This window comes from Bufo bufo, chromosome 1 (assembly GCF_905171765.1).
Source record: "Bufo bufo chromosome 1, aBufBuf1.1, whole genome shotgun sequence".
In the NCBI taxonomy this organism is placed as follows: domain Eukaryota; kingdom Metazoa; phylum Chordata; class Amphibia; order Anura; family Bufonidae; genus Bufo; species Bufo bufo.
Genome location: NC_053389.1, coordinates 205,024,350 through 205,051,232, shown reverse-complemented (window position 1 = coordinate 205,051,232; position 26,883 = coordinate 205,024,350). Strand labels below are relative to the sequence as shown.

Below are 26,883 nucleotides of genomic sequence, written 5' to 3'. Positions count from 1 at the left end.
ATTTGCTCTGGTAGACAGGTTAGCGGACGCAGTATAGAGTCAAGGAACCAGGTTGTAAATCAACTTCAGTGTTTTATTCACACTCAGCAAAAACATCACAGTCTTGGTGCTTGTTCACACACAGCAAAAGATAACAATGGTCACCTGGAATCCTTGGTGTCAGTTCACACCCGGCTGAATGCTCAGCCACAGACAAGTTCACTGGCAGGCTTCCAGGTGGCCTGCACGCCTGTTTGCAGTCCTCAGCACAGAGTACTTCACAGCTTTTCTGTCAGATGGAGGATAATCCATCTTATAAGCCTCCCAAGAACCGGCCTGAAACGTGGGGAGAAGCCACCCACCCAGCACTTTGGCTGCTCCTAGTAAGAGCCGTCCCGGATCAGCTTTACAGCCATACTAAACAGCTGAAGTGTCAGACTGCAAAGCAATAATGACACTTCAGGAAAAAAAAACATCTCTTACCTCACCGAGGCCAGGAACCTCGGTGACATGTACCGACCATCAATGATGGCCCCTTGTTCCTTCCTACAATATATCTATATTATATTTACATATAACTAGTATTTATATGCTGCACCCTCGTATTTTACAGTAATTGATGGTTTTACAAGCAGATATAATAGTAGTGTCTGCCCTGTTGTAAATAATGTCATACTCAGTATTGGTATCGTTAACCTACTTTACAGACAGCTGGTAAATCTAGATTGTAAGCAGTTGGGTTCTGAGGTCAGTAACTAATAGGTCAGCAGAGGATAGCTATCCTAAGAGGGAAATTCTATTTAAGAAAAAACATGCAATAGTGCTTTGAAAAATAGCAACTCCTATGGCATGAGGATGTGCACAACATACCGTATTTTTCGCTTTATAAGACGCACTTTTTCCCCCCCAAAAGTGGGGGGAAAATGGCAGTGCGTCTTATAAAGCGAACACTGCCATGTTTACTTTGCTGACGCTGATACATCGCAAGCCGCGATGTATCAGAGGGGTGGGAGGAGGGGACGGAGGCTGGCAACACTCGCGGCGGGGCCCGATGCAGTCACTGTACTGTAATACATCGGGCCCCGCTCACGGTAATTATCACATGTGAAGTCAATTATCTTCAAGCAGTGTCTCTGCTTTTAACTAGGGCAATCCTCTGTAGTGCAACTCACTATGAAAGCGGCAGGCAGGGCGGCAGCGTAACCTCGCGATGCTCACTCATTCATGAAGGAAGTGGGAGGAGCGTGAATGAGTGAGCATCGCGAGGTTACGCTGCCGCCCTGCCTGCCGCTTTCATAGTGAGTTGTACTACTACAGAGGATTGCCCTAGTTAAAAGCAGAGACACTGCTTGAAGATAATAGACTTTACATATGAAAACTGCTTAATTACACTCTGCTTTCTTCTATAACAGTACTCACTATGAAAGCTGCGGTCCAGCCGGCGCGTGACATCACTCACTCGGTCATGCTCCTCCCACTTCATTAATGAAGCTGGCAGGAGTGTGACTGACTGAGTGAGTGACGTCACGTGCTGGCCGGACTGCTGCTTTTATAGTGAGTACTGGTATAGAAGAAAGCAGAGCCATTAAAAGATTTTACATATAAAGTCTACTGTGTGCCCTGTGGTGTAATGGGGGTCACTATTCGCACAGGGACAATATACTGTGACACATATGATACTGTGACCAGCATAAGATCATCTTATGCTGGTCACAGTATCATATGTGTCACAGTATATTGTCCCTGTGTGAATAGTGACCCCCATTACATAAGATGCTATATATGATGCACCATCCCCCGTAGTAGTGTATCATCCACACATCCCCCTCATAACAGTGCGTCATCCACAGGTCCCCCCATAACAGTGTCATCCACAGGTCCCCCCATAACAGTGCGTCATCCACAGATCCCCCATAACTGTGCGTCATCCACAGGTCCCCCCATAACAGTGTCATCCACAGGTCCCCCCATAACAGTGTCATCCACAGGTCCCCCCATAACAGTGTCATCCACAGGTCCCCCCATAACAGTGTCATCCACAGGTCCCCCCATAACAGTGTCATCCACAGGTCCCCCCATAACAGTGTCATCCACAGGTCCCCCCATAACAGTGTCATCCACAGGTCCCCCCATAACAGTGTCATCCACAGGTCCCCCCATAACAGTGTCATCCACAGGTCCCCCCATAACAGTGTCATCCACAGGTCCCCCCATAACAGTGCGTCATCCACAGACCACCATTAGTTCAAAACCCAGCAAAAGCACACCTTTTGGTTAAATTTTTTTTTTCTTATTTTCCTCCTCAAAAATCTAGGTGCGTCTTATCATCAGGTGCGTCTTATAAAGCGAAAAATACGGTAACTGTATATTTACAAATGGTCCATAAGACCAATAACACCTTTTTGTTTATTTCATGTGCCAATTATTAAAATTTAACATTTATTAGATGCATTGTTAAAATAAACAAAATGAAGATATTTTAAAAATAAGTGAATTTGTGAGGTGGAGGGCACTCAAATGTCTAGGTATATATAGGAGTGGATACAGGATATATGTAGTAAATTATTTATTAAGATCAATAGAAATAAAAGTATAAATATATATACCACAAGAGGTAAATACGAGTGGTTCCAGATAGGTGACGTCAAGGTATTCAGATAAAATATACCAGAAAAAGCAATGTTCTGGTATATAATAATAAATACTAATACAGGTGATCAGTCTGTATAGTACAGTCGTGGCCAAAAGTTTTGAGAATGACACAAATATTAGTTTTCACAAAGTTTGCTGCTAAACTGCTTTTAGATCTTTGTTTCAGTTGTTTCTGTGATGTAGTGAAATATAATTACACGCACTTCATACGTTTCAAAGGCTTTTATCGACAATTACATGACATTTATGCAAAGAGTCAGTATTTGCAGTGTTGGCCCTTCTTTTTCAGGACCTCTGCAATTCGACTGGGCATGCTCTCAATCAACTTCTGGGCCAATTCCTGACTGATAGCAACCCATTCTTTCATAATCACTTCTTGGAGTTTGTCAAAATTTGTGGGTTTTTGTTTGTCCACCCGCCTCTTGAGGATTGACCACAAGTTCTCAATGGGATTAAGATCTGAGGCGTTTCCAGGCCATGGACCCAAAATGTCAACGTTTTGGTCCCCAAGCCACTTAGTTATCACTTTTGCCTTATGGCACGGTGCTCCATCGTGCTGGAAAATGCATTGTTCTTCACCAAACTGTTGTTGGATTGTTGGAAGAAGTTGCTGTTGGAGGGTGTTTTGGTACCATTCTTTATTCATGGCTGTGTTTTTGGTCAAAATTGTGAGTGAGCCCACTCCCTTGGATGAGAAGCAACCCCACACATGAATGGTCTCAGGATGCTTTACTGTTGGCATGACACAGGACTGATGGTAGCGCTCACCTTTTCTTCTCCGGACAAGCCTTTTTCCAGATGCCCCAAACAATCGGAAAGAGGCTTCATCTGAGAATATGACTTTGCCCCAGTCCTCAGCAGTCCATTCACCATACTTTCTGCAGAAGATCAATCTGTCCCTGATGTTTTTTTTGGAGAGAAGTGGCTTCTTTGCTGCGCTTCTTGACACCAGGCCATCTTCCAAAAGTCTTCGCCTCACTGTGCGTGCAGATGGGCTCACACCTGCCTGCTGCCATTCCTGAGCAAGCTCTGCACTGGTGGCACTCCGATCCCGCAGCTGAATCCTCTTTAGGAGACGATCCTGGCGCTTGCTGGACTTTCTTGGACGCCCTGAAGCCTTCTTAACAAGAATTGAACCTCTTTCCTTGAAGTTCTTGATGATCCTATAAATTGTTGATTGAGGTGCAATCTTAGTAGCCACAATATCCTTGCCTGTGAAGCCATTTTTATGCAACGCAATGATGGCTGCACGCGTTTCTTTGCAGGTCACCATGGTTAACAATGGAAGAACAATGATTTCAAGCATCACCCTCCTTTTAACATGTCAAGTCTGCCATTTTAACCCAATCAGCCTGACATAATGATCTCCAGCCTTGTGCTCGTCAACATTCTCACCTGAGTTAACAAGATGATTACTGAAATGATCTCAGCAGGTCCTTTAATGACAGCAATGAAATGCAGTGGAACGTTTTGTTTGGGATTAAGTTAATTTTCATGGCAAAGAAGGACTATGCATTTCATCTGATCACTCTTCATAACATTCTGGAGTATATGCAAATTGCTATTATAAAAACTTAAGCAGCAACTTTTCCAATTTCCAATATTTATGTAATTCTCAAAACTTTTGGCCACGACTGTATATCTCTAATGCTTACGTCAATGTGCACAGTCCTGCCCTCCGACATGTTTCACCAGTCAAACTGGTGTCTTCAGGGGAATTGGGAATTTGTGGAAGCACATAAGTGGATAGTAGATTTTTCCTCCCAAACCACAACATAAAGGGAGTGTGAATATTATTCAGGAAAGCTTTAATTTTTGCTATAAGTGGGGTGTAGTTGATTCGAAAGAGATGGATCTGCGAGAATTTGGATACCTAGGTATTTTAGGGCTTTAGAAGGCCGTTTAAAGGGAGAGGACGCTTTGGGGTCCTGAAGGAGGTGTATGGGTATATTGATATTCAGTATTTCAGATATGGAAAAGTTGATTTTAAAATTGGATGCCTTTCCATAATGTTCTAGAATTTGCATGATGACCAGGAAGGCTTCAACAGGGTTAGAGACTAATAGTAATATGTCATCCGCAAAAGCTGCGGTCTTGTGTGTGTATTTTCCCAAAGGATATTCCTTGAATCGCATCTGACTGTCTGATTTTTAATAAGAGCATTTCCAGACACAAAATAAATAGAGTGGGGGAAAGTGGGCAGCCCTGTCTTGTGCCATTTTTGATGAGAAACTCTTCTGATAGGGAACCATTTACTAGGACTTGTGCTGACAGTTGTGTGTATAAAGAGAATACCGCATTGATGAACTGTTGTGGATAATTGAATTTTTTCATAGTCTCAATCATAAACTCCCAGTTCACTCAGTCAAACGCTTTTTCCGCATCGGTTCCTAAGAACAAGAGAGGGATTTTCCCTTGCTTTGCAGCATGGATTGCATGGATTATTCTCCATACATTGTGTTTGCCCCAGGAACAAATCCCACCTGTCCCGGACCTATTAACTTGTTTAGAAGGGGGGCCATTCTTTATGCTAGTAATTTTGACTACCATTTGAGGTCACAATTGAGTAATGATATAGGCCTATAGCTTCCACAGTCTTCAGGGTCTTTACCTTCTTTATGGATGATCGTGATATGAGCTGTTAGAGCATGAGGGGGAAGTGAAGCGCCTTTAAGAAGAGCATTGCATAGTTCTAAAAAGTGTGGCATTAGCTGTTTCCTGAATTTTTTGTAGTAAATAATTGGTAGTCCATCTGGACCTGGGCTCTTCCCTGATGGGATGGAGTTAAGAACTTTTTCTAATTCAGTAATTGTGACTGGCGTTAGCAATTGTTCTTGCTCTTCCTCTGATAGCATGGGAGAGTTAATGTTATGGAGGAAAGAGGAGATTACTGGAGGTGTGCGGTCTATGTGATCTTGTTTACTTTGCTTTTGTGTTGGGAGATTGTAAAGATTGGCATAGTATGTCTGGAAAGCTTAAGCTATAGCCGGGGTTGTATTGACCCTTTGTGAGTCTTGTGTTTTGATCACCGAGACGAAAGTCTTCATCCTTCTTTTTTTAATGAGGTGAGACATTAATTTGTTCCCTTTGTCACCGTGTGCATATATTTTGTATTTCAGGAGTTGTAAGGATTTAGCAGCCTTAATATTGAGAAGGTCTTTGACCTTCTGTCTGAGTAAGGTTAAAGCAGCCCAGTGGGTTTCTGTTTGTGCAGTTTTATGGAGTTTTTCCTGTGTTTGAATCTGGGCCATAAGTGAATTAAGTTCTTTCATGTATTGTTTTTTAAAATGCGATCCTAGAGCGATAAGTTCACCCCTAATGTATGCCTTATGTGCTTCCCAGATCAAAGGCATAAATACGTCTGGTGTGGCATTGAGGTCGAAGTATTCCTCTAATTTTTGTACATGAGTTGGGGATTCCAAGAGGGTATTATTAAGTCTCTATGTCCATGTTTTGGGAGGGAGACATTTTAGAGACAGAGACATCGTAATTGGGGCATTATCTGAGATTACTATATTTCCAATGTCCACTCTGCGAACTGATTGTATATGGGATTCTAATAGGAACATGTAATCCATACGGTGATATGTATTATGAACATTGGAGAAATATGTGAAATCTTTTGCTGTAGGGTGTGTGAGTCTCCACACGTCAGGTAAGTGGGCATACACAATTGCCATTGTAAGTTTTAGCATTTGTCTTTTTGAAAATCTACCCGTCTTAAGTTCCAGTGGGTCCAAGGAGATATTGAGGTCTCCTCCCACTATTATTACCCCTTCTGCATAATCTCTCAGTTTCTTTAAGAGCTTCAAGGATCCACGGGATTTGGTTCTCATTAGGTGCATACATATTTTCAATCGGGATTTTAGTGTTATAAAGTAATCCTTGAATAATTAGTAGCTTACCTTCTGGGTCCATATATGATCTTGTAAGATGAAACGGTATAGAATCCCTAATAGCTATAGATACACCCTTTGAAGCTGATGAATGTGTTGAGTGAAACCACTGAGAGTATTGTAATGAGGGTAATTTTGTTATGTGGTTGTGGCGGAAATAAGTTTCTTGCCAAAGTATTATGTCAGCTTTCTGTTTGTGTAAAAAACCGAGTACTGGTCTACGTTTTTGTAGGATATTTAAACCATTAACGTTATGTGACGATATGTAGATATCAGACATGGCATTTCAGTGTTTTTTCCAACAATGTGACCATTTCACAAGCCCCGAGAAACAAGAATATATATACATGAAATTTAACTTCTGTGAATACATACAAGTATTAATGGTACGTCCATCTCCTGGGACCAGAAGAGGAAGTGGACCAAGTATGTAAAGTGCCAGGAGGTTATTATCTGGAACAGGCCCAGGGAGGTAGACCGCACCTGTTGAGGGGAGAGAAAAGCCATTATTGGCTGGAAACTAGCTGCCTATTTCTTATAAATCAAAAAACTGTAGGAACAAATGTATAACAGGTTTCAATTATACTTAAACTGAACAGAATTATATTGATGTGAATAAGTGATGTGAAGGTAACTTAAACTTGAGGATCAATCTTCTCTCAGTTTCACATTAATTGCATATTGATCTCCTAGTATTCATCCTATTGGATAGGAGTGTCTGTATTGGGTATATTCGCTCACATAAGGACTAAATGGAACATAGTGAGTTTTCCGTACCCTTAACCTGAGATCTTGTGTGTTACCCGGTGTAGGTCAAGGTAGCCACTGCAAGCTATGTCATTTACATTGAGTGTTTCACTTTTATTCGTGAAAGATACACACAGGATCTTCCCCCTACCTGTTCTTGTGCAATGCCCTGCAGAACTCCTCTGTCAGCTCCTGTGCCCACTATTTGTCTCCTCACTGCCTGCAGCTACTCAGTAAAGCCTTCAGCCCTGAGTCTGTGCAGCTGAAGGGGTTAATGTTTTTCCTCAAGAATCCAGGGAGAGGGCAATAAGCAGCAGCCTGAAGTGCAGAGGGGCATAGCCAGCACAGTGATGTCTCATATACAGACTCATATCTGATCTCTCAGGCTTGTGCATAAAACATCATCAGAGCAGGGAGAGAAGCTGACATCACAGGTCATGTGACCCTCAGTAAAATCTGAGAAAGGAGCAACTGGAGATAAAGTGAATTGTAAAGTCCTTACATTTCTCTAGTTAGAAACATACAAAGAACACAAAAACAACTCAGACAACCACTTTAATGTACTAAAGGGGGCTACTGGTTTGTTGTATTCTCCCCTATGTTCTCAAATTCTTCAAGTATTTGTATCGCTTCCTCCTCCCTTCTACTTAGTTCATCACCATCTCTATCTTTATTTTTATATTCCTTGTGTAACACTAGTTTTCTAGCCAATAAATTCACATCTTTGACCCAGGTGAAACAGTCAAAGTAAGGTGCTGGTGTGAAGGATAAACCTTTTCGTATGACAGTTTTGGATAAATTAATTATCTGTATTCCCATATCTTGTTGATCAGCAGCTACAGTGCTTTGCAAAAGTATTCACCCCCTTCATATTTTGTTACATTACAGCCTTAAGTTCAGTGTTTTTTTTCATCTGAATTTTATGTGATGGATCAGAACACAATAGTCTAAGTTGGTGTAGTGAAATGAGATAAATAAAAAAAACTATTGTTTAGAAATAAAAAACTGAAAATTGGCATGTGCGTATGTACCGGTATTCACCCCCTTTGTTAGGAAGCCCATAAAAAGCTCTGGTGCAACCAATTAACTTCAGAAGTCACATAATTAGTAAAATAATGTCCACCTGAGTGCAATCTAAGTGTCAAATGATCTGCCTTTACATATACACACCTTTTTTGAAAGGCCCCAGAGGCTCTAACACCTAAGCAAGAGGCATCACTAACCAAACACTGCCATGAAGACCAAGGAACTCTCTAAACAAGTAAGGGACAATGTTGTTGAGAAGTAGTCAAGGTTAGGTTATAAAAAAAATATCCAAATCTTTGATGATCCCCAGGAGCACCATCAAATCTATCATAACCAAATGGAAAGAACATAAGCAAATAACGCCATATCAGCATGGCTTCGTGAGGGATCGGTCATGTCAGACTAATTTAATCAGTTTCTATGAGGAGGTAAGTTCTAGACTTGACAGCGGCGAATCAATGGATGTCGTATATCTGGACTTCTCCAAAGCATTTGACACTGTACCACATAAAAGGTTAGTATATAAAATGAGAATGCTCGGACTGGGAGAAAACATCTGTATGTGGGTAAGTAACTGGCTGAGTGATAGAAAACAGAGGGTGGTTATTAACGGTACACACTCAGATTGGGTCACTGTCACTAGTGGAGTACCTCAGGGGTCAGTCTTGGGCCCTATTCTCTTCAATATATTTATTAATGATCTTGTAGAAGGCTTGCATAGTAAAGTATCAATTTTCGCAGATGACACTAAACTGTGTAAAGTAATTTACACTGATGAGGACAGTATACTACTACAGAGGGATCTGGATAGATTGGAGGCTTGGGCAGATAAGTGGCAGATGAGGTTTAACACTGATAAATGTAAGGTTATGCACATGGGAAGGAAAAATGCAAGTCACCCGTACATACTAAATGGTAAAACACTCGGTAACACTGACATGGAAAAGGATCTAGGAATTTTAATAAACAGCAAACTAAGCAGCAAAAACCAGTGTCAGGCAGCTGCTGCCAAGGCCAATAAGATAATGGGTTGCATCAGAAGGGGCATAGATTCCCGTGATAGGAACATAGTCCTACGACTTTACAAATCGCTAGTCAGACCACACATGGAGTACTGTGTACAGTTCTGGGCTCCTGTAAACAAGGCAGACATAGCAGAGCTGGAGAGGGTTCAGAGGAGGGCAACTAAAGTAATAACTGGAATGGGGCAACTACAGTACCCTGAAAGATTATCAAAATTAGGGTTATTCACTTTAGAAAAAAGACGACTGAGGGGAGATCTAATTAATATGTATAAATATATCAGGGGTCAGTACAGAGATCTATCCCATCAGCTATTTATCCCCAGGACTGTGACTGTGACGAGGGGACATCCTCTGCGTCTGGAGGAAAGAAGGTTTGTACACAAACATAGAAGAGGATTCTTTACGGTAAGAGCAGTGAGACTATGGAACTCTCTGCCTGAGGAGGTGGTGATGGTGAGTACAATAAAGGAATTCAAGAGGGGCCTGGACGTATTTCTGGAGCTTAATAATATTACAGGCTATAGCTACTAGAGAGGGGTCGTTGATCCAGGGAGTTATTCTGATTGCCTGATTGGAGTCGGGAAGGAATTTTTTATTCCCCTAAAGTGGAGAAAATTGGCTTCTACCTCACAGGGTTTTTGGCCTTCCTCTGGATCTACTTGCAGGATAACAGGCCGAACTGGATGGACAAATGTCTTTTTTCGGCCTTATGTACTATGTTACTAACATGGCACAACAGCAAACCTGCCAAGAGACGGCCGCCCACCAAAACTCACGGACCCGGCAAGGAGGGCATTAATCAGAGAGGCAGCACAGAGACCTAAGGTAACCCTGGAGGAGCTGTAGAGTTCCACAGCAGAGACTGGAGTATTTGCACATAGGACGACAATAAGCCGTACGCTCCATAGAGTTAGGCTTTATGGAAGAGTGGCCAGAAGAAAGCCATTACTTTCAGCTAAAAACAAAAAGGCGCGTTGTGAATTTGCAAAAAGGCATGCGGGAGACTCCTAAAATGTATGGAGGAATGTTCTCTGGTCTGATGAGACTAAAATTGAACCTTTCTGCCATCAAAGATAACGCTATGTACGGTGCAATCCCAACACATCACATCACCCAAAGAACACCATCCCCACAGTGAAGCACCATCCCCACAGTGAAGCATGGTAGTGGCAGCATCATGCTGTGGGGATGTTTTTCAGCAGCCGGGACTGGGAAACTGGTCAGCGTTGAGGGAAAGATGGATGGTGCTAAATACAGGGATATTCTTGAGCAAAACCTGCACCACTGCGTGATCTGAGGCTAGGGCGGAGGAACACCTTCCAGAAGGACAAAGAAATGACCCCAAACACATTGTTAAAGCAACACTTGAGTGGTTTAAGGGGAAACATGTAATGTGTTGGAATGGCCTAGTCAAAGCCCAGATCTCAATCCAATAGAAAATCTGTGGTCAGACTTAAAGATTGCTGTTCACAAACGCAAACCATCCAACTTGAAGGAGCTGGAGCAGATTTGCAAGGAGGAATGGGCAAAAATCCCAGTGGTAAGATGTGTCAAGCTCATAGAGACTTATCCAAAGTGACTTGGAGCTGTGATTGCCGCAAAAGGTGGCTCTACAAAGTATTGACTTTTGGGGGGGGGGGGGGGGTGAATAGTTATGCACATTGACTTTTTCTGTTATTTTGTCCTATTTGTTGTTTGCTTCACAATAAAATAAAAAAAACATCTTCTAAGTTGTGGGGATGTTCTGTAAATTAAATTATTCAAATACTCAAACAATCCATGTTAATTCCAGGTTGCGAGGCACCAAAATACGAAAAAAGTCAAGGGGGTGAATACTTTTGCAAGGCACTGTAAATACGTCTGGTCTCAAAATCCCTTTTGTCTCTTATATTTACGGTGCTTTCTTTTTTTATTTCACTCTGTAAGTTTTCCATATTTTTCTGAAGTCTTCTTTCTAGATTTCCAAACTCTGCTTGGGTACATAAATTCTGTATGTCTCTTTCTCCAACTGTGTGGAGACTTTGATTAATATTCTTTTTTCGTAATCTAATAAATACGCCTGCATCCGCAGGGAGTTCTCTGTCAGAAATGTCTCCCAACCTTTCAAGAAATCAGGGTCTTCTTGATGTGAATTTGGTGGTCTATGCATTCGCATGCCCCTATACACTATATTTTGTTGTAAATATCTCAAGACTCGGTACTTCCCAGACAGATCTTATATATCGCTTATATGTTTTGTTTATTTCTTTAAACACCTGATTAATGTCCAGAACATTTATTGGAAGATTTTCCTGGAAAAGAAAACTTATTTGCTTCTGTCAAAAAGATTTGTGTAGTAGGTTGACATGACAGGAATCCTGCCATACTCTAAATTGCTTGAGTAAGGCTACTTTCACACTAGCGGCAGCCTTCTCTGGCAGGCTGTTCCGGCGGATGAACAGCCTGCCGGATCTGTGCTGCTGCTAGAGCACGCATGCCGCCGGAGGTCCGCTTTGGCCCCATTGACTATAATGAGGGCGGGACGGAGTTCCGGCAGCAGCACGGCAAACATGCCGAGAGGCGGCCGGAAGAAATCTACGACATGTAGAAACTAGCCTCAAATACTCTTCTCTTTTGTCTCAGTGGCTAAAGGTGGGCCAAATTTTTAGGGTTTTCCACTTATTTTTAGTTTTCTAAATACCAACTTGTTGGCTGGCCCTTGGCACAAGTAAAGGCTCCACTTTACTCTGTATATTTACCAATGGTCCACAAGACCAATAACGCCTTTTTGTTTATTTCATGTGCCAATTATTAAAACATAACATTTATTAGATGCATTGTTAAAATAAACAAAATAAAGATGTTTTAAAAATATCAGCTGTGTCACATGGTTGCTTTGTATTTTTTCAGGAGTACCTAAAAATGCCATAATATTTCTATCTATTTGATCATGAATAGCTATTATGAAATTGCAGTATAGGACAAACCAAAATACTAAAACCATAAAAATGTATAAAAATCACATAAAATAGGGATAAAATAATATATAGAAAATTAGGAATATTGGTTAAATCACAAACCGTCTTTTTATTGACTTGAGATAAGAATCATGATTAATAGCATATTGATTATTAAATCTAAATATTAGAGAATTCATAATGAAGGAAAGTAATCAGGATTATCTATAATAATTTACAAACATGATGAAATAGTGAGAAAGAACATCAAGCATGATGAAACTAGAGCTAAATGACAAACAGCACTAACATGATTGAATCATGGCGGATATAAAAAATAAAAATAATAAAGAAATCATGATATTTGAATATTCTACTTCCTAATTTTTGTATAGTTGGATATTGGCATACTGCATGGTCAATAAATTAATGATAATTTAAAAACAAAATCATGATCGTAAGAAATAAACTTAAGAAATATATAGATGAAGAATTTATCTGAAATAAAGGGAAGAAAACAGAAGTACTTGGGCATGCGCTAATGAACAAAGCTTTTTAATGAAGAAGAGACTAAGTCCTGAGATATGAGTGAGATCGGTGATCAGTAGGGAAGAGAGACTAAGTCACCTGACATGCGCAGTGCTGCGAATTGTGAGGCGCAGAGCCTAAGTCCTCTGACATGGGGAGTAGACACGGGCTTGCGGTGTGAGAACCAAGTCCGGGTTCATGCGCAGGAATGTATAGAGGGAAGGAAGGGGGTGTACACAGTGCGGACGTCAGGTAAAAGAAGGAGGGGCAAGGACGGGATTCTTGCAATTAGAGTCCTTTTAACTCGGGACTAACGTCCACATGGGAACATCGAAACTAGCGATACGCTAGAGACATCGGTGATGTCCTTAGCAGAGACTTTATAGAGCCATCCCGCCCCTCTCAAACACACTCTTCCCAATTCTGCATCAATTTAAATAATTGATGTAGCGAAAGGTTTAAGGGACGGTGAGCCAATGACGAGCGCACAGTACCGGCTCATTATCCCCTAGCTAGTGAAAGTAGACCGTGAGTTAAATAGTTCTACTGTAGTGGAAAAAATACAGAGCAACCATGTGACACAGCTGATATTTTTAAAACATCTTTATTTTGTTTATTTTAACAATGCATCTAATAAATGTTACGTTTTCATAATTGGCACATGAAATAAAAAGGCGCTATTGGTCTTATGGACCATTTGTAAATATACAAAGTGGAGCCTTTACATGTGCCAAGGGCCAGCAAACAAGTTGGTATTCAGACAACAGAACTCTGAACACAGACCAATGGCATCTGATGTTATGGTCACATGATCACACCACCGGATATCATTACGGAAAGAGTCTATGGAAGGATAGCAAATTGTCTCATCCCCCTGCTGTTACTACGCACACTCTGCTGCCATTGTTCATGGTGGCTGGCAGTTCATTCTCCTTCACTTGAATGGGACTGCGCTGCTTTAACAGGAACAGCCTCAACACAATGGCACTGTCGCTGGTAAACAAGAGATGCAGCACTCACCTAGTAGCCACAGTGCCCAACAAACAGCTGGTGGGCAGGGGTGAGTTAGACCCCAACAATCTGATATTCATGGCTTATCCACTGAAAATGAAGGCACATCAGTTGTCCTTAAAGGGGTTGTTCACTCCTGGAGGCCTTTGGGCCAGCCCCTCTCCCACATGGCTGGGCCTGCAGAGGGAATCATACTTACCTGCTCCCTGCTACTGGGTTCCGGTCCCTTACCTTGTCCTTCCCCACACTTCTGCAATCTCCACGTGTTAACATCTGGTCTGACAAGAGTCACGTGATGTGTCTCTGCTTCGGCCAGTGATTGGGGAGCACTGAGGACAACACTGTTGTAAGGGGAGCACTGAGGGGACAACGCTGTTGTAAGGGGAGCACTGAGGGGACAACACTGTTGTAAGGGGAGCACTGAGGGGACAACACTGTTGTAAGGGGAGCACTGAGGGGACAACACTGTTGTAAGGGGAGCACTGAGGGGACAACACTGTTGTAAGGGGAGCACTGAGGGGACAACACTGTTGTAAGGGGAGTACTGAGGGGACAACGCTGTTGTAAGGGGAGCACTGAGGGGACAACGCTGTTGTAAGGGGAGCACTGAGGGGACAACACTGTTGTAAGGGGAGCACTGAGGGGACAACGCTGTTGTAAGGGGAGCACTGAGGGGACAACACTGTTGTAAGGGGAGCACTGAGGGGACAACACTGTTGTAAGGGGAGCACTGAGGGGACAACGCTGTTGTAAGGGGAGCACTGAGGGGACAACGCTGTTGTAAGGGGAGTACTGAGGGGACAACACTGTTGTAAGGGGAGCACTGAGGGGACAACGCTGTTGTAAGGGGAGCACTGAGGGGACAACACTGTTGTAAGGGGAGCACTGAGGGGACAACACTGTTGTAAGGGGAGCACTGAGGGGACAACACTGTTGTAAGGGGAGCACTGAGGGGACAACGCTGTTGTAAGGGGAGCACTGAGGGGACAACGCTGTTGTAAGGGGAGTACTGAGGGGACAACACTGTTGTAAGGGGAGCACTGAGGGGACAACGCTGTTGTAAGGGGAGTACTGAGGGGACAACACTGTTGTAAGGGGAGCACTGAGGGGACAACACTGTTGTAAGGGGAGCACTGAGGGGACAACACTGTTGTAAGGGGAGCACTGAGGGGACAACGCTGTTGTAAGGGGAGCACTGAGGGGACAACACTGTTGTAAGGGGAGCACTGAGGGGACAACGCTGTTGTAAGGGGAGTACTGAGGGGACAACGCTGTTGTAAGGGGAGCACTGAGGGGACAACACTGTTGTAAGGGGAGCACTGAGGGGACAACACTGTTGTAAGGGGAGCACTGAGGGGACAACGCTGTTGTAAGGGGAGCACTGAGGGGACAACACTGTTGTAAGGGGAGCACTGAGGGGACAACACTGTTGTAAGGGGAGCACTGAGGGGACAACACTGTTGTAAGGGGAGCACTGAGGGGACAACACTGTTGTAAGGGGAGTACTGAGGGGACAACGCTGTTGTAAGGGGAGCACTGAGGGGACAACGCTGTTGTAAGGGGAGCACTGAGGGGACAACACTGTTGTAAGGGGAGCACTGAGGGGACAACGCTGTTGTAAGGGGAGCACTGAGGGGACAACACTGTTGTAAGGGGAGCACTGAGGGGACAACACTGTTGTAAGGGGAGCACTGAGGGGACAACGCTGTTGTAAGGGGAGCACTGAGGGGACAACGCTGTTGTAAGGGGAGTACTGAGGGGACAACACTGTTGTAAGGGGAGCACTGAGGGGACAACGCTGTTGTAAGGGGAGCACTGAGGGGACAACACTGTTGTAAGGGGAGCACTGAGGGGACAACACTGTTGTAAGGGGAGCACTGAGGGGACAACACTGTTGTAAGGGGAGCACTGAGGGGACAACGCTGTTGTAAGGGGAGCACTGAGGGGACAACGCTGTTGTAAGGGGAGCACTGAGGGGACAACACTGTTGTAAGGGGAGCACTGAGGGGACAACGCTGTTGTAAGGGGAGTACTGAGGGGACAACACTGTTGTAAGGGGAGCACTGAGGGGACAACACTGTTGTAAGGGGAGCACTGAGGGGACAACACTGTTGTAAGGGGAGCACTGAGGGGACAACGCTGTTGTAAGGGGAGCACTGAGGGGACAACACTGTTGTAAGGGGAGCACTGAGGGGACAACGCTGTTGTAAGGGGAGTACTGAGGGGACAACGCTGTTGTAAGGGGAGCACTGAGGGGACAACACTGTTGTAAGGGGAGCACTGAGGGGACAACACTGTTGTAAGGGGAGCACTGAGGGGACAACGCTGTTGTAAGGGGAGCACTGAGGGGACAACACTGTTGTAAGGGGAGCACTAAGGGGACAACACTGTTGTAAGGGGAGCACTGAGGGGACAACACTGTTGTAAGGGGAGCACTGAGGGGACAACACTGTTGTAAGGGGAGCACTGAGGGGACAACGCTGTTGTAAGGGGAGCACTGAGGGGACAACGCTGTTGTAAGGGGAGCACTGAAGGGACAACACTGTTGTAAGGGGAGCACTGAGGGGACAACGCTGTTGTAAGGGGAGCACTGAGGGGACAACGCTGTTGTAAGGGGAGCACTGAAGGGACAACACTGTTGTAGGGGGAGCACTGAGGGGACAACACTGTTGTAAGGGGAGCACTGAGGGGACAACACTGTTGTAGGGGGAGCACTGAGGGGACAACGCTGTTGTAAGGGGAGTACTGAGGGGACAACACTGTTGTAAGGGGAGCACTGAGGGGACAACACTGTTGTAAGGGGAGCACTGAGGGGACAACACTGTTGTAAGGGGAGCACTGAAGGGACAACACTGTTGTAAGGGGAGCACTGAAGGGACAACACTGTTGTAAGGGGAGCACTGAGGGGACAACACTGTTGTAAGGGGAGCACTGAAGGGACAACACTGTTGTAAGGGGAGCACTGAGGGGACAACACTGTTGTAGGGGGAGCACTGAGGGGACAACGCTGTTGTAAGGGGAGTACTGAGGGGACAACACTGTTGTAAGGGGAGCACTGAGGGGACAACACTGTTGTAAGGGGAGCACTGAGGGGACAACACTGTTGTAAGGGGAGCACTGAGGGGACAACACTGTTGTAAGGGGAGCACTGAGGGGACAACACTGTTGTAAGGGGAGCACTGAGGGGACAACACTGTTGTAAGGGGAGCACTGAGGGGACAACACTGTTGTAAGGGGAGCACTGAGGGGACAACACTGTTGTAAGGGGAGCACTGAGGGGACAACACTGTTGTAAGGGGAGCACTGAGGGGACAACACTGTTGTAAGGGGAGCACTGAGGGGACAACGCTGTTGTAAGGGGAGCACTGAGGGGACAACACTGTTGTAAGGGGAGCACTGAGGGGACAACACTGTTGTAAGGGGAGCACTGAGGGGACAACACTGTTGTAAGGGGAGCACTGAGGGGACAACGCTGTTGTAAGGGGAGCACTGAGGGGACAACACTGTTGTAAGGGGAGCACTGAGGGGACAACACTGTTGTAAGGGGAGCACTGAGGGGACAACGCTGTTGTAAGGGGAGCACTGAGGGGACAACACTGTTGTAAGGGGAGCACTGAGGGGACAACACTGTTGTAAGGGGAGCACTGAGGGGACAACACTGTTGTAAGGGGAGCACTGAGGGGACAACACTGTTGTAAGGGGAGCACTGAGGGGACAACACTGTTGTAAGGGGAGCACTGAGGGGACAACACTGTTGTAAGGGGAGCACTGAGGGGACAACACTGTTGTAAGGGGAGCACTGAGGGGACAACACTGTTGTAAGGGGAGCACTGAGGGGACAACACTGTTGTAAGGGGAGCACTGAGGGGACAACGCTGTTGTAAGGGGAGCACTGAGGGGACAACACTGTTGTAAGGGGAGCACTGAGGGGACAACACTGTTGTAAGGGGAGCACTGAGGGGACAACACTGTTGTAAGGGGAGCACTGAGGGGACAACGCTGTTGTAAGGGGAGCACTGAGGGGACAACACTGTTGTAAGGGGAGCACTGAGGGGACAACACTGTTGTAAGGGGAGCACTGAGGGGACAACGCTGTTGTAAGGGGAGCACTTAGAAGGCATAACTACAGTGAGGGGGCACTAAGGGGGCCTAACTGCTGTGTGTATGGGGCATAAAGGGGCTCTACTACTGAGTGGGGGGGGGGGGGACAGACTAAATAGGATTGGGCATGTATAGACAGAAATTGGGCTGTTAGAGGTGTGGCTTAATATAAAAAACAACATTCTCCTCCCGGTTTGCTTTCGTTGAAGGTTAGGAGGCATGCAAGTACAGTATATGAATGATATGAATGAGATATTAGGTAAAGAAATAACGTGTGTATGTATATATTTACACACACACACACACACTTCTAATAACCCTATCGAGGAACCAAAGTAAGCAGGAAGTGGTACTTTTTTACTATGTACCGGTGGCCACCCATGACAATCCGAACAATATCTCCCCTCCCCTCTGCCAGTGCAGCGACACGTCAGCGCCATCTTTGACACTGGCATACTACCGGTAATAGGGCACGTTCATGTCCGCCATTTTGTTTTCAAAGAGAGGCTGCGATCAACTTCCGCTTTGTAATCTGACCCGTCTCTGTGATTGCCGTCGATATAAAATATAGATATATGCATATACAGTAATACATCTGTCACCTCCAGCGGACGGTTGGCGGCTATTAGGAATATGGAGAAGCTCGGAGAAAATGATAACGAGACGGGAAATATGGAGGAGGAGGAGGATGCTGATTCTTCCAGTAACAGTGCAGCTAAGCACAGCTGTCTGCTCCATCAGGTACCGCACTCAACAGATCCCAACTTCGGTCACTGTGTGCCTGGCACATGCCACGGAGTGATCCAGGGCTGTGGTTTTATTTTTTATTTTTTTCACTAGGTATTTGAATTAAAAATGTAATTTGATGTCTGATATTTGTATAAAATGCCTGATAGGAGTTGCTGTAAGGCTTAGTACATGACTTGCAATGCACAATGTCAATTATTTTCGGACACATTTGTGTTGGCATGTGCCCCTTGCATCTGAGCGCTCAGTGACCACCTGGGTTCTCAGACACATTTGGCACTGACTGAAAGAAAAGAACTTGTTTCCCCTAGCAACCAGTCAGAGCTTAGCTTTTATTTCTTAAACTGCTGTGGAAAAATGAAAGCTGCAATGTGATTGGTTGCTGTGGGTAACATGGCGGGTTTCACAGTTAGGCCTTATTCACACATTCAGACGACCGTAGTGTTTTGTGGTCCGCAAATTGCAGATCCACAAAGAAAAAAAAAATACCGGCCCTTGTGTGTTCCGCAATTTGCGGACCGCACGTGGCCAGAACTATGATAGAAATGGAACCCAACTATGGATGCGGACAACACACAGTGTGCTGTCCGAATCTTTTGCGGAACTGATGCAGACCTATTTATATGGTTGTCTTAATAAGCCATTAGGGGGGATTTATCAAAACAATGCAAAGGAAAACGGATTTATTTGCCAATAGAACCCAATCAGATTGATCCTTTGATTTTCCCAAGGAGCTCTAAAAAACTAAATGTGGAATTTGATTGGTTGTAAAGCCAGTTTTCCTGTTTTTTTATAAATCTCCCCCATTGTCTATGAAGGGTCGGTGTTTGGTCTGGGTGTCTGTTTTTTTTTTTTTGTCCTCTGTCAGCCATGTTCTGTCAGTGGTTTTCACAGATCTATAGACTTCAATGGACCCGTTTTCTCCGCATCAAGGACGAAAGTCGCGCATGTCTCGCCACGGTCAGTGAAAAGACAAGGTAGTGTGAACAAGGATGTATGAACACATATCAGTAAAGGGATGTACATGAATCCATATTTCCCACACTATGGTGAAAAAATTATCAACAGTTTTGTGTCAGTCTTTTGGATTTTAACCCGTTAGTGACCATCAGTCACTAACAGGCCTTAGGTTAGGTCGCCACCTTTTTACGTCAGCCCAATCTAAGCGCAGCAAGGATCTCCCATCCAGCAAAGAGCCCAAGCCTCCTTCTCTAACAGCCGGATCGGCAGATCCGGGTTGTTTAACCCCTTCCAAACCCCCTAATGTAAAAATATGTAGGCGGTCGGGCTTTTAAAGATGGTGCGTGCTTGCGGGCGCCATCGCCACTGGGTGCTAATGGATGCGATCAACAATAACGTCGATCACACACATTTAACCCCTCAGATGCCATGTTCAAATGTGACATCTGGGAGCTCAAAAACTGGGAGCGCACACTTCTGGCCATGCGTCGGGCTCACCCTAGCGTGGATTGGGGGAGTCAAATTGTTTGTGCTGCAACCTCTGTCCTCCTGAATAATCCCAGGCTGCCACAGCTACCGTATTTTTCGCCCTATAAGACGCACCGGCCCATAAGACGCACCTAGGTTTTTGAGGAGGAAAATAAGAAAAAAAAAGTTTTAAAAATATTAAAAAAAATATATAAAATTGTAATCGCTCTCTTTCCCAAAATTGAACTAAAAATACATAAACAATCAATAAATAAATAAACATCATAAGCATTGCCGTGTACAAAAAAGGCTGGATTTGCCATTTTTTGGTCGATTCACCTCCCATAAAAAATTGAGTAAAAAATTATCGAAATGTTGTATACTCCAAAAATAAATCTGCAGATCGTCCCACAAAAAAAAAGCCCTCACACAGCTCTGTAGACATAAAAATAAAAAAGTTATGGTGGTCTATGGTTGTTGCGGGTATCAAATTATCGATACCCAATCGATACTTTTGTACCGGTATCGATTCGATACCGGGATTTGATATTTACTGGAGCGCGCTCTCAGCGCGCTCCATGTTCTCCTCAACAGCACAGTGGAGAAGGAGTCTCTCTCTCTCCCTCCCCCCGCTGCCGCTGCCACCAATGAGAAGAGAGGGGTGGAGGGGCAGAGAGGCAGTGGCCACTGCGCCACCAATGATGATAACTAAATCATTAATACAGATACAGCAGAATCACATAGCCGGCACCCGGCCTTTATGATAGGGCGCTGCGATCCGTTGCAGTTAACCCCTCTGGGGGGGTTGGGAGAAGCACACTGCACCACCAATGTTTTTAGTACTGGGGGAGGGGGCGCACTGCGCCACCAATGAAGATAAGTAACCTTTTAATACAAATACAGGAGGCGGGTGCCAGCTATGTGATTTTGCCGCCGGCACCCGCCTCCTGTATTTGTATTAAAAGGTTACTTATCTTCATTGGTGGCGCAGTGCGCCCCCTCCCCCCACTTCCCCCAGTACTAAAAACATTAGTGGCTCAGTGCGCCCCTCCCAACCCCCCCAGTATTATAATCATTGGTTATATCTACGGAGATGTGTGGGGGCTCATTTGAGGGAAATTTGTCTTTTTTTGACAATACCATTTTGGGGTGTGTATGACTTGATCACTTTTTATAAAATTTTCTTGGGAGATAAAGTGATGAAAAAAGGGCAATTCAGCGTTTTTTTTTTCCTGTTACATCCTTCACCATATGGGCTAACTTTTTTTATATTGTAATAGCATGGGTGTTTTCGCATGCGGCGATACCCATAATATTATTTAAAAAATAAAATATTTTGGGTGACAGTGGGGTGATTTTACTTTTATTTTATTTTTTTATATTTTCAAAACTTTTTTTAAACTATTTTTTAATACTTTTTGTTAGGACCCCAAGTGAACCACAACTTGCAATCATTAGATTGCAACTTATACAGAATAATGGAAATTGCTCCATTATTCTGTATAGAAATCACTATTTCACAGTTCAGTGCTGCCACCTAGTGCCCTGAACTGGGATATACTAATAATGAGCCTGGAAGACTAGTACAGGCTGTGGCTCATTTTTAGAACAGGGTGCTTTCCCTGATCTCCGCTGGGGGGAAAGCGCGTCTGAGCAGGAAGCCCGTGCTTCTGTTTTTTAACACTCTCAGATGCCGTGGTGACATTTGACCACAGCATCAGGGTGGTTAAATGTCCAGGTCAGCATTACCGCTGATCGTGGACATTTGTAGCAGGTGCTTGGTTGCAGAGCGGTCGCCATCTTTAAAGATCCGACATGTGCCATTTACGGCGGATGTCGGAAAGGGGTTACTGGTTACATGACCAAATTTGTATAGGACAGAGCTTTCTTTGTGCACTAACACTGGAGCTTGGGCAGGTACTTTGGGAGAGAGGGGTTGTGTATGCCTGCAAGCGGCCGGTGAGGGGGGTCTAGTGCTGTGCAGTCCTGGGGTACATGCTGTATCACCACCGGGTGAGGGGGGGTCTAGTGCTGTGCAGTCCTGGGGTACATGTTGTATCACCACCAGGTGAGGGGGGGTCTAGTGCTGTGCAGTCCTGGGGTACATGCTGTATCACCACCGGGTGAGGGGGGGGGGGGTCTAGTGCTGTGCAGTCCTGGGGTACATGTTGTATCACCACCGGGTGAGGGGGGGGGGGTCTAGTGCTGTGCAGTCCTGGGGTACAGGCTGTATCACCACCGGGTGAGGGGGGGTCTAGTGCTGTGCAGTCCTGGGGTACATGCTGTATCACCACCGGGTGAGGGGGGGTCTAGTGCTGTGCAGTCCTGGGGTACATGTTGTATCACCACCGGGTGAGGGGGGGGGGGGGGTCTAGTGCTGTGCAGTCCTGGGGTACATGCTGTATCACCACCGGGTGAGGGGGGGGTCTAGTGCTGTGCAGTCCTGGGGTACATGCTGTATCACCACCGGGTGAGGGGGGGGTCTAGTGCTGTGCAGTCCTGGGGTACATGCTGTATCACCACCGGGTGAGGGGGGGGGGGGGTCTAGTGCTGTGCAGTCCTGGGGTACATGCTGTATCACCACCGGGTGAGGGGGGGGTCTAGTGCTGTGCAGTCCTGGGGTACATGCTGTATCACCACCGGGTGAGGGGGGGTCTAGTGCTGTGCAGTCCTGGGGTACAGGCTGTATCACCACCGGGTGAGGGGGGGGTCTAGTGCTGTGCAGTCCTGGGATACATGCTATATCACCACCGGGTGAGGGGGGGTCTAGTGCTGTGCAGTCCTGGGATACATGCTGTATGACCACCGGGTGAGGGGGGGTCTAGTGCTGTGCAGTCCTGGGGTACATGCTGTATCACCACCGGGTGAGGGGGGGTCTAGTGCTGTGCAGTCCTGGGGTACATGCTGTATCACCACCGGGTGAGGGGGGGTCTAGTGCTGTGCATTCCTGGGGTACATGCTGTATGACCACCGGGTGAGGGGGGGTCTAGTGCTGTGCAGTCCTGGGATACATGCTATATCACCACCGGGTGAGGGGGGGTCTAGTGCTGTGCAGTCCTGGAGTACATGTTGTATCACCACCGGGTGAGGGGGGGTCTAGTGCTGTGCATTCCTGGGGTACATGCTGTATGACCACCGGGTGAGGGGGGGTCTAGTGCTGTGCAGTCCTAGGATACATGCTGTATGACCACCGGGTGAGGGGGGGTCTAGTGCTGTGCAGTCCTGGGATACATGCTGTATGACCACCGGGTGAGGGGGGGTCTAGTGCTGTGCATTCCTGGGGTACATGCTGTATCACCACCTGCACCACTGCTGTAGCTTTTTGTGAGGGAGGGGAACTCATTCCTGTGAGGGGAGGGGGCATGTGGCGTATTCTGGGGGCCATGAGGGTGAAGATCTGTGTGTGGGGCTTTATGGGGTATAAATCTGTGAGGGAGGGCCTGGAATCGACAAAATGTGACTGTATTAGTACATTATTACAAGATCTGTACAGTGGCGTGCCAAGGGGGGGGGGGGGGGGGGGGGGGGCGGTAGTCCCCGGGTGCAGGCTGTCAGGGCAGTGCCGGCTGCTATGAGCGCTTCCATCTCATTGCTGGAGCACAGGGGAGTCATCTCCCTGCGCTCCTTCTCCAGGCCCGGCAGTGATGTTATGACGTGTGTCTCACTGCTGCGCCGGAGTGCCAGGAGATGAGCTGCAGTAAGTGAATGAAAGGACTGTGCTCCAGCAATGATAGCTATAGGGCCACTGGGGGGTCATTACACTATGAGGGGGCCATTCTATTGTAGGAGTGCCTCTTACACAGTGTAAGGGTCCATTCACACGTCCGCAAGTGTTTTGCGGTCCGCAAATTGCTGATCTGCAAAACACGGACATCAGCCATGTGCGTTCCGCATTTTGCAGACCGCACATGGCCGGCACTTTAATAGAAATGCCTTTTCTTGTCTGTAGACAAGAATAGGACATGCTTGCGGAACGGAAGTGCAGATGAGGAACGGAAGTGCGGATGCGGACAGCACACAGCACACTTTTTTCGGCCCCATTGAAAATAAATTGGTCCGGATCCGTTCCGCAACGTTGCGGACGTGTGAATGGACCCTAATGAGTAGTGCCCCCCACACACAGTGTTATGATCCCCAGTGCCCCCCCCCCTCCCATTCAGTATGATTCCCCAGTGACCCCCATACAGTATATTGGGGGTCACTAGGGGTTATTATACTGTAGGGGGGTCACTATACTTTCTGGGGGGCACTGGAGGTCATTATACTGTGTGGGAGCCACAGGGGGACATGTCACTGTAAAAAAAAAAATACCACAAAGGGGCCCACTAAGAGTTATCGCCCAAGGGCCCACCTGAACCTGGAGCCGGCCCAGCCTGTAGTATTACAGGTACAAATGCTGTTTACCAGCAGACCGCATGGCCTTTAACAATGAGTTTGAAAACAGGCAGTGTGCAGTAAAAATGTATTATTGGATGCATCATGGCTGCACTTTGACCTCACTTTGGCTGCTATGTGTGAACTCTAGCCAAAAGGGACATGTTTTGGTTCCTTTATTTATAAGCACTCTAATTAACCACTTAAGGACCACAGGTTTATACCCCCCTAGTGACCAGGCCCTTTTTTACAAATCGGCACTTCACAACTTTAACGGTTTATTGCTCGGTCATACAACTTGGCACCCAAATGAATTTTACCTCCTTTTCTTCTCACAAATACAGCTTTCTTTTGGTGGTATTTGATTGCTCCTAAGATTTTTAGTTTTTCCGATATTAATCAAAATAGGCCACAATTTTCTCAAAAAAAGTGTATTTTTTTAACTTTCTCTGGTTAAATTGTTCAAATATAATTACATTTCTATACAAGTTTGTGTCAGAATTTATTGTGCTATATGTCTTTGATAAAAAAAAATGCAATAAGTGTATATTTATTGGTTTGCGCAAAAGTTATAGCGTTTACAAACTATGGTACAAAAATGGGAATTTCCGCATTTTGAAGCAGCTCTGACTTTCTGAGCACCTGTCATGTTTCTTGAGGTGCTAGAATGCCAGGATAGTATAAATACCCCACATGTGACCCCATTTTGGAAAGAAGACACCCCAAGGTATTTCGTGAGGGGCATGGCGTGTTCCTAGAATTTTTATTTTTTTGGCACAAGTTAGCGGAAAATTATGTATTTTTTTATTTTTTTTTTAGTTTCACAGATGTGGTATCGCCGTACTCGGGAGAAGTAGGGCAATGTGTCACACTTTTTTGCAGCCTAGGTGGGCAAAGGGGCCCAAATTCCAATGAGTACCTTTTAGGAGGGCATTTTTAGACATTTGGATTCCAGACTTCTTCTCACGCTTTAGGGCCCCTAAAATGCCAGGGCAGTATAAATACCCCACATGTTATCCCATGTTATCCCATTCCGTGAGGGGCATGGCGAGTTCATAGAAGATTTTTTTTTGGCACAAGTTAGCGGAAATTGATTTTTTTAGTTTTTTCTCACAAAGTCTCCCTTTCCGCTAACTTGGGACAAAAATTTCAATCTTTCATGGACTCAATATGCCCCTCACGGAATACCTTGGGGTGTCTTCTTTCCAAAATGGTGTTATTTGTGGGGTGTTTGTACTGCCCTGGCATTTAAGGGTCTCCGCAATCATTACATGTATGGCCAGCATTAGGAGTTTCTGCTATTCTCCTTATATTGAGCTTACGGGTAATGAGATTTTTTTTTTCCGTTCAGCCTCTGGGCTGAAAGAAAAAATGAACGGCACAGATTTCTTCATTCGCATCGATCAATGTGGATGAAAAAATCTCTGCCAAAAAAAAAAAAGGAGGGGAAAGGCGTCTGCCAGGACATAGGAGCTCCGCCCAACATCCATACCCACTTAGCTCGTATGCCCTGGCAAACCAGATTTATCCATTCACATCAATCGATGTGGATGAATAAATCATTGCCGGAATTTTTTATATTTTTTATTTTTATACAAAGTGTTTGCAAAAGCATATGAACACCGCGCCCCTCAGCTCATATGCCTCGGCAAACGTATCTTTTACTGCAGAGGAGAAATCTCGTCTTGCAGTGCCGCATACACCGACTTTTGTGTAATCTGACAGCAGCGCAATGCTTCTGTCAGAATGCACATCAGTGCTGCAGCTGCTTGATCGCTTGGTCCACCTAGAAGGTAAAAAAAAAAAAAAAAAACAGGCCGCAACGCAATAAATTTATTAACATTAACTTTATATAACATTTGAACAGAACATTAACTTTTATAAACTTTATTGAACTTTTGAAACAGAACATAAACTTTTTTTGCTTACCTGTGATTTTTTTTTTTTACCTTTAGAGGACAAACCTCTCCTTCCCCATGGGACAATGTGCAAAGCGCAAATCGCCCAGAGATGTGGCGAAGTACATTATGCACTTTGTCCCAGGTGAAAGGAGAGGTTTGTGGCAGCTCTGTGTGAAAGGGCCCTAAGACCCCTGTGTGCCTGTCCTGTGTCACGCAATGCTATGCTAATAGTGTACCTGTGTGTGGAACTTGCGGAAACACTCCCCTATGCATAGGGCAGGCTGGTCAGGACAAAAGGTGGTGTCACGCCTTATTCCACCCCTGCTACAGACACAACATCTTTTTCTTGGGGAACGTTGAGTTGGGGTACCAGGATAGACAGACGGGAAGTGTCTGCCATGTAGCCGGCTCACTACATCAGGGACCCTCCTGGATACAGGAGTTCCGAAATGATCTCTTCCTGGAATTTTAGGAAGAATCATGTTCTCCCAGCCTTACTGTAGAGAACAAAACTATTATATACAGCCAATTG

General features: G+C 45.3%; 1 protein-coding gene across 2 annotated transcripts in view; it reads left to right on the top strand.

The window, feature by feature from the left end:
* Positions 1-18,414: 18,414 nt before the first annotated feature.
* The window catches only part of LOC121002862, a 42,616-nt gene continuing 34,147 nt past the window's right edge, over positions 18,415-26,883 (top strand). For both annotated transcript variants that reach the window (XM_040434492.1, XM_040434501.1), the window contains exon 1: positions 18,415-18,642. In XM_040434492.1, coding sequence (XP_040290426.1) covers positions 18,535-18,642 — 108 coding nt within the window. In that variant the 5' untranslated portion in view covers positions 18,415-18,534. The remainder of the gene's footprint in view (positions 18,643-26,883) is intronic.